Consider the following 13,065-nt stretch of genomic DNA (forward strand, 5'->3'; position numbering starts at 1 on the left):
CATTTGTAATGATATCCTGATGGTAATCATGTACTATTAGTGTGAGGTAAAGTTTAATGGAAACCAGAAAAAGATTAATGGAGTTTAATGGACTCCATTTGTAAAGCGATGCTGAGAGACAGACACTGTTGAAATTGTTGGACATGTGTTGACCTCTGTCTCTCTCTTTCTTTCTCTCTTTCTTTCTCTATTTCTCTGTCTATCTCTCTCTTTTTCTTTCTTTCTTTCTCTCTCTCTCTCTCTCTCTCTCTCTCTCTCTTTCTATCTATCTGTCCCTCTTTGTGTGTCCTCACTAGGCTTTAGTGTTAAGCATCTTCTGCTTTTCCCTCAGAGTTCTGTCATAAGCGTACACATGCCGCTTCCACCTAATGACCCGGTCACTAACAAACTGTTCCTCCCTTTGTTCCCTTTCTTCCTGTCCTCCCTTCCAACATCCCTCCTTCTTTCTCCCTTTCATCGGCGCGTCTTTCCTGCTGCTCCTGCCCCGCTTTTCCTCCTCTCTTCTCACCCCGTGTCTCTCTTTAAACTCCTCCTCAACTGTGCAGGAGCTGAAGGAGTTCAGCTGGGATCAGGTACGTCATCTGCACAGCACCGCCACATAAAACTTTACCTGAAAGACCATGTTTATGAGATTCTTTTTCACAGTTATAGATGATGAGAATCAATTTCGTGTCTGGTCTATAAATTCCCACTAAGGACATCACATAGCTTAGGCTCGTCATATAAATTAGGACCCCCCCCACAAAGCATTTGGCCACCACCTAGCTTAGGACAATCCTTTAGCTTCGGACCATTATGTATATGAGGACCACCACAAAGCTTAGGGCCATCATATAGCTCTGGACCATCACAAATCTTAGAACTATCCTGTAGCATAGGACTATGATAAAGCTTAGGCCCATCATGTATCTAAGGACCATCACAGAATTTAGAATCTAAAACAAAGCTGAGGACAATCAAGAAGCATAGGATCACCACACTGTTTAGGACCATCATGAACTTTTGGCACAGCACCCCCAAACAAACGTACCTGATAGACCATGTTTATTCTAATATTTTTACGCTTGTAGATGAACAGAATCAAGTTTGTGTCTGGTCTTTAAATTCCAGGCTCAGGAGGCATGTTAGGACCACCACAAGGATTAAGAGCATCAGGTCTTTTAGAACCATCATGTATCTCAGGAACATTAACAAACACCAGGGTTGGGCAAAGATACATCAAAAATTTCTTTTAAAATAAAATACCAAATACCTTTAAGTAAATCAAAATAAACTACAAAATACATCAGCCAAACCATGTATCAAAATAACCTACTGTATTTTTGTATTTAAAAATTATAAAAAATACTTTTACATGGGCGCATGAAATTTCATAACCTTCCATCAGTTGGTGTGTTTGATCTGTTCCTTCACCATCACACCGACTCAGCTGTTTGAGAGCAACAGTTTTTCTCTGGGTGAATCACTCAATAAATCTAACACATGCAACCAGTTAACAGATCAAATATTCACATACGATATCTCTGTGATCTCCCAGATGAAGGTTAGTTTTAAAGTAACCAATGGTTTAAAGTTGAACAGTTTGCGAATGAATCATAAATGTATCCTAATTAAGTTACTTGGTGTTTGGTAATGAAGGGCTGCTTTACATCAGTAACACTGAGTCAATAACAAACAACAAAACAAAAGTAACTTTTGACTTATAGCACCTGCATTTATAGCAATTAGTTTCTAACTCATTAATCATTTGATTGTTAATCATAAATATAATAATATATAATGTGTCAGGAAGTCATACATGTGATGGGATGCAAAATCCTGATCCTATCAAACAGCTCCTTCAATTAGGGTACGATATTCAATCAAATATTTATTTGTAGATTATTAAATGCCTATTTAAAAGCTGGCAGCTACACGGTTCTTACGTTCACCACCTTCTTTCATATGGATAAATTTTCCCTTCTGATCTCAACAAGTCTGAGCAAACAGGCGCCATTCAGAGGCCACTTTTTAATAATGCCATCATGTAGAACTTCTTACAAAACATTTTAAAACTACAAAAAAAAACCAACACTAAATTAGTTTGATACTAAATATGAAGCCCTTTTCTTTAACCCACTGAAATATAAGTGACAAAATCCTATTTTATATTTGAAAAACCCATTTGAAATACATGTATCATAAATACTGCCCATCCGCATACCACGGATATCTTGTAGCATAGGGACATCACATAGTTTTGGACCATTATAAAGCTAAAGACCACCATGAAGCTTGGGACAATCATACAACTTTGGACCATCATATATCTTTGGACCACTATGTAACATAGGACCATCACAAAGCCGAGGACCATTATACTGCTTTTTACCTGGTTAAACTTAAATACTCCCATATTTAGTATATATGGGTTCTGTAACATAAATTACTGTTATCACTGATAACTGAAAAGGTATCAAATATACAGCAGATCATTTATTTGGCTGCCTGTCAATTTGAAAATCTCTTTATTTAATGCATCTATATTTGTGCGTGTGTGTGTGTGTGTGTGTGTGTGTGTGTGTGTGTGTTAGATTCTGGCCTACGGTGATATGAACCACGAGTGGGTGGGGAACGACTGGCTGCCCAGTCTGGGTTTGCCTCAGTACAGAAGCTACTTCATGGAGTCTCTGGTGGACGCTCGCATGCTGGACCATCTGACCAAGAAGGAGCTGCGTGGACAACTCAAAATGGTGGACAGCTTTCACAGGTACCAGTAACGCCTGTAACCTGTAAATGAGTGTTTAAAATGGTAAAATGGTGGCTGTTGAAATTAAGAAATAAATTGAGAAGAGGTTTGACAAAGGACTTCAAAATGGCCAACGTAGCTCACATGAAGCTCTTCTTAACATATTGCAGATTTTAAGGACACCTTACTGATACATTAGGCCTGACCTTGAAAGTTTGATCAGGGGTCTATTGTAAATAAGTGTAAGAATCTTTACATCATTTTTTCGCCACTAATCTGAGGTAAATATTAACGTTTCTTATAGTTTTATTACATTTCACATTCAGATTGTATTTTACATAAAAATCTTTTTTTTTTACCATATTTTTTAGCACTTTTTGTTACAGTTTGCTAAAGTGATTAGCGTTTCAGAATTTGTTGTGATGCAGTGCTGATATTTCTCCATATAGCAAAACCCTAAAGGTTTGATAAGGGGTTGATGCCAATCATATTTAAAGTGTACATTTAGCCATAGCAAGCCTTTTTTTATATAATTTAGCAACACTTCTGAGGTAATAAATCTTCTGGGAAAATGTTAGCTAGTGACAAATGCTAGGAACTAAAACTTCTATGTCAGCGAAGTGGAATAAGAAGTGCTAAAAAGTATTCTAAAGCGCAAAATGCTTCAAGAATGGGTCGTCTTATGTAAAATATAACATTTCTGAGGTAAAAGTTCATATTCATAATAGTTTTGTCTGGTTTTCATTTGTGCTAGCTTAATTCTTAGCCGTAATCATGATCTAGCATATATACACTGACGTCTGTAGATTTTATTCATCCAACAGGATTCATTGAACAAATCATTGTTGTGACATTGGTGAAGTTTGGTTTAGTGGTTGATGATAAAACACGTTTAGGAGCGTAATTTTAAATATACTAAGTATTTTCTCTGACAATAACAAACATATCTGAGGTAAATGTTGATATTCCAGATAGTTTTATTTGTTTTTTACATTCACTGTGCCTTTAGCTCAGGATTATATACAACGCTTGTGCTAGCTGTATCATTAGCCGCAGGTTTTAACTAGCATAAATCAGCTAATGAACAGTTTATGCCCTTCTTGTTGACCCTTGTGACCTTTCTGACCCCAGGGTGAGCCTTCACTACGGCATCATGTGCCTGAAGAGGCTAAACTACGACCGAAAGGAGTTGGAGAGGAAGCGAGACGAGAGCCAACACCAGAATAAAGGTCTCGTAAATAGATTTAGACTTTATTCACTCCAAACACAGAAAAATCCGGATTTTTCTCCAAAACCGCTTTTGCGAACACAGTTGGATCCTGGTAAATAAACTGAAATAATTTGCTATAATTAAACACACACACACTAAAAAAAAATATCACAAACTATGCAGAGGAGAGACACTACATGGCCAAAAGTAATGGGACATTTTTCCAGTCATACGTGCTTCTTCGAGAAAGTTGGAGAGACACAATTGTACAGGACGTCTTTGGATCCAGTAGCATAAAATTTTCCTTTGACTTAGGTTTACTAATAGTGAAACTGTTCCAGCATGACCAGATATGCTTTACATGTGTGGGAGTGAAAGATCTCCTGCTATAGAGCTCTAACTGACTGCACCCTGGCCTCCTCACCTCACCTACATCAGTGTAGAACATCTGTGTGAACATCTTCCCAAAAGAATGAAGGCCATAATAACAACTAAATTTCGAATGGGCACATAAAAATCTTAAGGTCAGGTGTCCACAAACTTTTGCCGATAGAGTATAGCAAGAGAAATTGAGTTAGTTACAGCTTCCTGTTTTAAGATCCGGCACTGGATATCACACCCAATACAGAACCTTTTATCTAAAGTATATAATGTAATGGCACAATTTGAAACACATCCCATATTGAGAAGAAGTGAGACGAGCTTCTTGAGGTTGACATGAGTGGAAGATCTTGAGTGGCCTGATCTCATCCCTCAAGTATTAATGATATTTTATTTTAAAATTATTATTATATGAACTCTGCACTGGATTCCCACATGCTCATAAAATTCACATTTCAGGGGACCAGAAGTTCTGGAGTTTTAATAATGTTAATAATTTGTCCCAATTTTTCACACAAGTCTGATGATTAATTAGCAGCAGGTTACAAAACTTGACTCAGGAATTTCTCCTGCCGTCTGATTGAGTCGGGAAATGTACAGTGATTTCCGTTACGCCCAAACTTAAACATGTTTTTTTCATATGTAGTATTGTCTAAAAAGTCTGTAATAGAGCAGTTAGCCGCCGGGGTCTGTGCGTTGCTCAGGAAACTCTACAAAAGAACCACTTGAGAGACACAATTTAAAATAAAGCGAGTGGAGAGCGGAAGGGAGGCTACCCAGCATGCATTTAGTCAGAATAACAAATAACATGCTACTATATGCAACATTGTGGAAATGGCACATGAGCTTCTGGTAGATCGCGGCTTAATGTATCTTGGAGGTAAAACGTGATCCGAAATCATAATCATAACGATCCTGGAAAAAAATAAATAAAACACATACAAAATTGCTAAATCTTTCCAGATCAAAAAAGATACAAAACAGGAAGTGAATAAGATACACAAATACGCTTCTGTTTTTGCTAATTCAGGGGTGTGGTTATAGATGCATTATTGCGACATGCTTCTGTGCATTCTAAAAGTTCCTATGTAGCTGTTCAATATCTTATGTATGTTGTAAAGCTACAGAACGAATCTTTACATTAGATTGTGTAAAGCTACCGATGAAATCCTGTACTTTCAAATTTTAAAGTAAAATTTTTCACTCACCCACTAATTTAGCTACAAAATTCTTACCAGCTATATAAAACTTACACTAGTCAAAAAGATTTGCTAGAAATTAGCCCAAAATCCTGCCAGGTGACAAAAAAATGATTCTGTTTTACACTGGGGCAAGTTCCCTCAGGCAAGTTTCCCCACAATATGTTTCTCGAGTCGTAGATTTAGTTTAAATGCAAATAAGCCAGTGTGCCGTTATTTGTGGAAAAGTAACCTGTATATATAGTATGTATGTATGTATGTATGGCAGCCAGATATGCACAGATTCTGCACAATTAGTCTGTATTAGTCTAAAATCAGGAATTTCTGATGTGATTACAGATGTGATGGTGTGGTCAAACGAGCGTGTGATGTGCTGGGTGCAGTCCATCGGTCTGAAAGAATTTGCAGATAACCTGGCTGAGAGTGGTGTGCATGGAGCTCTCCTTGCCCTGGACGATACCTTCGACTACACCGACCTGGCCCTGCTTTTGCAGATCCCCAACCAGAACACACAGGTGAGAGCGAGAAAGCACGTGTGAGCTAGCACATTGTCCTTTCTTTGGCATGTTGTCCTATTGTGCTCGACTGTTCTGTGTTTCTTTTTAAAGAAACACCCTTTTAACTAGACATTTCTGCAACATTATGTGCGGAATCATGTGGTTCATGTTTCAAAATAATGGTTTTTCAGCTCTTGCCTGGTTGTGTTTTTCCAGCGTAATGGATTTGGTTCACAGTTCTCGCCGTGTTTGGCTTTTAACCGCATGTTACACATGATGAAATGTCTGTAGGAGAATGCTGAGGATGGAGCCACCCGACAGGAGGAAAAGAGGAAGACCCAGAAGGAGGTTTATAGATGTGGTGAGGGAAGAAGGTAGTGGTTTAAAAGAGGGTAGTTGAAGGTAGTTGGTTTAAAACCAGGTAGTTGGTTTAAAAGAGGCAGATGAAGAGGACAGGGGGGTATGGAGACAGATGATCTGCTGTGGTGACCCCTAACGGGAGCAGCCGATATAAAAAGAAGAAAGTAAATTGTTCATACAATGGAGTATCTTTGGGAAAATGTAAAGAAGTGCGGTAAGACTCACGGTGGCAGTCGTGTGTTTACATCAATACGGAATGGTGTAAGAACTCTGTCCTCATTTTCACCTACTGCTCACTGCTGGTGGAGTTTATAGTTATGAGATGTAGACCTTTTTATTTACCCCCAGGAATTCAGCACCGCTATTGTGCTCGGAGTGTACATTCCACCTAGCGCTAATGCTAAGGAAGCAGCTTAAAAGTAGGTGAAAACCTGGCCAGCAGGATCCATGTCTGCTCTCCAGGACTGCTTTAAATGCACTGACTGGGACATGTTTAGGGCTGCATCCAACGGCGATTTCATCAACTTGGAGGATTCATCAGTGACCAGCTACACCGGCAAGTGCATTGATGACATGACCATCTCCAAGACCATCACCACACGTGCCAACCAGAAGCCGTGGATGACCGCTAAGGTGCGTGAGCTGCTCAAATCTAGAGACTCCACCTTCAGAGCAGGGGACAAGACAGCCTTAAAAACAGCAAGGGCCAAACTGTCCCATACCATCAGAGAGGTATAGCATGCACAAGGAAAGCTAATCCACAGCCACTTCCAGGGTAGCGGAGACAACCAGCGCATGTGGCAGGGCATCCAGGCGATCACGAACTGCAAGCCAACTTCACCTGCTTGTGACTGTGACGCCTCCCTTCTACACGCAGTTTGAGGTGCAGAACAACATGGCGGCAAGGAAGACCACCCCTCCTCTCAGTGACGAGGTGCTCTGTCTATCCACGGATGAAATGAGGAAACCAGACGAGTGCTCAGGGAATGTGCAGAACAGCTAGCGGATGTCTTCACTGACATCTTGAACATCTCCCTGAGCAGCGCGGTTGTTCCTACGCGCCTAAAGACAACGACCATCGTACCCTTGCCGAAGAAGTCTATAGTCTCCTGCCTCAATGACTATCATCCTGTCGCCTTCACATGCATCATAATGAAATGCTTCAAAAGGCTCATCATGAGGCACATAAAAAGACCCAGCTACCACCCTCACTGGACCCCATGCAGTTTGTATCATCCAAACCATTTCACGGACGTTTCCATCGCAACAACCCTCCATCTGGCCCTCACCCACCTGGATATTAAGGACATGTATGAATGCTGTTCATAGACTTCATTTAAGCATTCAATACAATAATTTATCAGCACCTGATTGAGAATCTGAGCCTACTGGGCCTAAACATCTCCCTATGCAACTGCATCCTTGACTTCCTGACTGGGTGTCCTCAGTCAGTCCTGATCGGGAACAGCATCTCCAGCACCACCCACTGAGCACTGGGGCACCTCAGGGCTTTGTGCTCAGCCCACTGCTGTTCACTCTGCTGACTTAAGACTGTGTAGCAATCAAGTTCTCCGATGACACGACCATGGTGGGTCTCATCAGCAAGAACGACGAGTCAGCATACAGAAAGGAGGTGCAACAACTAACAGCCTGGTGTAGAGTGAACAAAACCAGAGATGGTTGTTGACTTCAGAAGAGCACAGAGCTTCTTCATTCAACTTCACTTGGTCACGCAACTCCTGCTCCATCACCAAGAAAGCCCAGCAGCGAGAAGGCTAAGGAAAGCCCATCGAAATGGGCAGCTGCATCACTGCCTGGTTTGGGTCACTGCACCGTCTCGGATCGCAAGACCCTACAGAGGATAGTGAGGACAGCTTTGAAGATCATTTGAGTCTCTCTCCCCTCTATCATGGACTTTTTTAACCTCATGCTGCATCCACAAAGACAACAGCATTGTGGACGACCACACACACCCCTCACACACACTCTTCACTCTCCTACCATCGGGGAAGCAGTTCCAAAGCATTCAGGCCTCACATCCAGACTGTGCAACAGTTTTTTCCCTTTAACCATCAGGGTCCTCAACAACACAGAACACACACAAACACACACACACACACACACACACACACACACACACACACACACTCAACTGTTACTGAGCTGAATCTGAACTCAAACACACACTCATACTCACTTCACACATCCATGTCTTCAGCACCACCCATATTATATTCTTTTATTATTACACAGCTGCTGTTTGGCACAAGCTACTGTGTTTACATTTTGTGTTTATTTACAAGTTTACTCCTGTTTCCAGTTCTCTCCTACACACTGCACTGCATAATACACAGTATATTTACTGGTGTACACACTGTCTTGTGTTGCACTGGCAAAGACTCATTCCAAAGCTCTGTGTTTTAGTCCTCAGGTCTGTGTTTTCTATTATGTAGCTTTATGTTGTTTTATGTAGCACCAGGGTTCAGGGGGAACGTTGCTATATATATGGTTGAAATGACAATAAAACCTTCTTGACTTGACTTGACTTGAGAACCACGAACCCAAGCAAACATTTCCTTTTTATCTTAAATGTTTGTATTTATTAACAATTTTTTTAATGAGTTTTCCCCTATTTTTTTAGGCACGCCAACTCTTGGAAAAAGAATATAACTCCTTGATTGCCATGGGAACCGAGAGGAGGCCGGATGAGGTAAGTGTCATGTGATGCATTAAATAAGAGACAAATGTTGCGTCTGATGATCCGGATACAGTGAGAAATGTTATTATATTATTCTTTGTGTAACTGAAAGATAAAGATTGAACAACCCCGACTCATTAACTCTGAACTGGCGGAAAATTGTGACCACTGAAGATTAGAATGGTTTAAAAGTTGGGGATGGTGTGAACATAACAAATTCGACATAAAAAAGGACTTGTTAATGGTTCTGTAATTTGTCCGTGTACGTTTTCTTTATATTTGAAACCTGTTTGTTTTTGGATGCGTGGTTCTTCTCTCAGGACGGCACTAAGACATTCACTCGCTCCCCGTCCTGGAGGAAGATGTTCCGTGAGAAGGACCTGAGAGGAGTGACCTCGGACTCTTCAGAGACACTGCCTGCGAACTTTCGCGCCTCGGCCATCTCCACTCCATCTGTGACCCTGCGCAAGGTTCAAAGCGAAGGTACGATGCACAGTTACACATTCTTCATCCTCATCATCATCATTATCATCCTCATCATCATCATTGTCCTGGATATGAAACCAGATGAACCAGACTCAAAAACCAGGGCTCAAATAGGATATTTCTGGTAGATGTGATGTTTTAAACTGAGTGTGTTTGGAATAAATAAGACATGAACTTGCTTTGAGTTTGCGTCATCGTTCGACAGCTTTGATTGTTCCGGATGGTGCAGGAGACCACAAGGATTGTAGGAAAATAGAAAATGTAGTGAAATATCGTAAAACCAAATAATGGATGGTGTCTTAGTGCTTACAAACTTAAAGGTAGAATATATGGACAAACGTACCATAAGATTCGTCTTCTTAAACATCCCATTCCTCTATTATGTCTCATTTGCTGCTCTAATAACCTTCATATCTTCTAAAAAGATGTTCCAGTAGATTATGTGGAGATTTGTAAAGATTCATTCAGTCACAAGAGAGTTAGTAAAGTCAGGTTCTGATGTAGGTGAGGTGGGAAGGCCTGGGGTGCAGTCAGTTTGAGTCTCCAAGTTAAAGTGAAGGGAGAATTTCATGCTACGGCACCCAAAGACGTAATAGACGTACAATTGCATACCTCCAACTTTCTAAAGGAACTACATATGGAAGGAAAAGTCAGGCATCCTACATTCCATGTCCTCAATCATCACGTGTGGTTTGAGATGCATCTTTTAATACAAAGCCTTAAAAACATGGTTTAACGTTTTTTTTTTCTCTCTCTCTCTTTCTCCACAGTGTCTCCGAGGGGCGAGTCAGCATCAGTGAGAACATACTCTTGCTGAAGGCCTCAAAAGGTGTGCAGTTAAACCAAAAAAGCGTTTTCTCTCTCTCACACACACACACACACACACACACACACACACACACACACACACACGTTTACAAGCGTGAGAGGAATGCTTTGATTGTACGTTTGCCTTCTGTTTACGAGTTCTTAATAATGTAATGACCCATGCTAAAGTTTCCACATGTCTAAAGGGCGTGGAGTTTCTAGCGGCGCCTCGTCGCGTTCCTCTCTCTCTCTCTCTCTCTCTCTCTCCTCTTATTGTGATAAATTACACTCAAAGCTTTTTAGCGGTTCGTAAGAATTCCGGGTTTGGTGGCGAATCATCGCTGAAATTCTGTGTCTTTCCACAGGGGGCGCTGTGAGCACATGACTGGGAAAGCCGAAAAAGGAAAAAAAAAGCAATGATTATATTACATTTAGAAAAATATGAAAACAAACAAACAAACAAAAAAAACCCCACCCCACTGGTCTGGACTATTCTGCAATAACAGAAGACGGAGCCGGGGCAACCGGAAGAAGAAGAAGAAAAAAAAATACATAAAAGAACTTGAAGACTAAAGACGTGACGAATGTATGACGTAGAAAGGACAACGAGGACACTCAGACCTGGTGTGGGAAACGGAGGACTCTTTTTAACTTTCGCTCTGTCGTTCTCTTGTCCCTTTTTTCTTTCGTCCGTGCCATGATGTCTCTCAGTCAGTCGTTGTGGTTTTTAATCAAAACTGCCGCTTTCTTCAACCCCCGCTTCTGTTAATTGGACCGACCCTGTGCACTGGTGCCCATTTCGTTCAGATTGTACCATCTCAGAAAAAGGGGTCCGTGTCTCTCGTTTTCTCTTCTTCTTCTTTTCTCGCCCTTTATCGTTTTGCACCCAGACAGGATGGTAAGTAGCGCAGACAGAAGGCGTCGTAAAAATGGAAAGTGCGAGTCAGAGGTTAACCGTGATGGAAGGTGGCGTCTGCACTCCCACCGTGCGAGGAACCTCACGCTGAAAAGCATTACGGGATTTCCCCTTAAGGCCAAGCTTTTATCTCCAATTCTTTTATTTTAAGGGGGTGTAAAAGAGCAGCATGAATGAAGATTAACTCGAATACGTAAAAGATTTGGGGCAAAACAGATGCAGATGGAAGACATGGAAGGAAAAGTGAGAATGATAGAAATGATAAAAAAGAGGGTGAGGTCCGAAAAATGCAAGAAAATCCACAGCGTCCTCCTTTTGACACGATTCATAACGCAAGCCATAACGGAGGACGACGGGCGAAAAAGGTGCAGGATGAGAAGTGGGAAAAAAAAGGAGGAGGAAGCTACAACGAGAACTGAAGGAGAATCGTTTCTTCTGTGTTGCGATGCATGTCGAACATCGAACAACGACTCAAAACCTTTTGGGGAATAAAGACAACAAAATGTGACAATGTGAATTAAAAAAAAAAAAAACATCTGAAATAAGTGTACATTAACATACGACCACATTCGCGAGCCTGGGGAACAATTTGTAAAATGTGTGTATTTTCATTTTTATTTTTTTGATTTTGTATGATAACTATATTTATTTTCTTTATGTATGTATTGAACAACTGTATGTACATGTTCATTTATTACCTAATTCTGACTGTAAGTTTGATTTTATCTAGTTCGAAGCGTAAATATCTTCAAAAAGCGAAAAAAAAAAAAAAAACGTACGAAAAACATGGTCATATGAAATTATGCTACTTGTAACGTGTACAATTTTGAGGACAAACTTGTGTTATGGTTCCAAGCGAAACGTCGCCGGAGGGACGACGTTGGCGACGACGATGTCGGGGGGCGGCGGCGACTCGGCTCGAAGGCGCCACCTGTGAATTAAAGTCATAAAGCCACTGACTGAAGATATATAAATATATATAAAACGGAGGATGTGAAAAATGAAAATAAAGCGGTCCTGAACGGTACCTCAGGTCATCTCGGTGTGTTTGTGATCCGCTCAGAGGGACTCTAGAGCATGTATCGGGTTTCGTGTGTCGTGTGTGCGTACGTGAGTATGTGTTCCGCTGTGTAAATGACAACGTTGTTGATTCGCTGCAACCCTAAGACTGAGGACATGTATGTATGTTTGCAAAAAACAAACAAAGAAAAAACAAACAAAAACAAAGGTATTTGTACATGTGCAAATATATTCATGAAGAATTCATGCCGTGTCTTCGCATGCTTGTGTGTGTGATTGGAGAGAAAATGAGTAACAGCTTAAAAACAGCTTAAAAATTGTCCGGACCGCCAACATTTACCTCAGATTTGGTGATGAATCACGTCGAAAAATACTCTGGGTGGCTACAATACACTTTAATTACACTTAGCATGAAAGTCAAAAACCAACTGTCATGTTTTCCTTGATCTCAGTCACATCTTACTTAAAATTATCCAAATTCTATCTTAGAAATCCTCTAAATCATCCAACATTTTCAAAATGCTAATCAGGATGCTATGAGCATACAGTATCTTACATTAGCTACCCTCGCTTCATAGCTCCAGAACAAACTGAACTTCATGTTCAACTGTTGATGTCAAGAACGTTAACATTTACCTCAGATCTGCTGGGAAATCACTAGGAAAAGACAATCTACAGCTACAATTACACTGTAATTACACTTAGCATCAAATGTTAAAGCTAATGCCATGACTTTCAAAACTAAATGGCCCCAGAGCGAAAT

General features: G+C 40.6%; 1 protein-coding gene across 1 annotated transcript in view; it reads left to right on the forward strand.

Moving 5' to 3' along the window:
- Window positions 1-12,548, forward strand: part of ppfia3 (PTPRF interacting protein alpha 3) — a 60,863-nt gene extending 48,315 nt beyond the window's left edge. Inside the window, exons 25-32 of the mRNA XM_046866448.1 lie at window positions 546-572; window positions 2,574-2,749; window positions 3,860-3,957; window positions 5,858-6,033; window positions 9,017-9,085; window positions 9,394-9,556; window positions 10,330-10,388; window positions 10,732-12,548. Of these exons, the coding sequence (XP_046722404.1) occupies window positions 546-572; window positions 2,574-2,749; window positions 3,860-3,957; window positions 5,858-6,033; window positions 9,017-9,085; window positions 9,394-9,556; window positions 10,330-10,376 (756 nt within the window). The 3' untranslated portion in view covers window positions 10,377-10,388; window positions 10,732-12,548. The remainder of the gene's footprint in view (window positions 1-545; window positions 573-2,573; window positions 2,750-3,859; window positions 3,958-5,857; window positions 6,034-9,016; window positions 9,086-9,393; window positions 9,557-10,329; window positions 10,389-10,731) is intronic.
- Window positions 12,549-13,065: the final 517 nt, after the last annotated feature.

Source organism: Silurus meridionalis, chromosome 14, assembly GCF_014805685.1.
Source record: "Silurus meridionalis isolate SWU-2019-XX chromosome 14, ASM1480568v1, whole genome shotgun sequence".
NCBI classification, from domain to species: Eukaryota; Metazoa; Chordata; class Actinopteri; order Siluriformes; family Siluridae; genus Silurus; species Silurus meridionalis.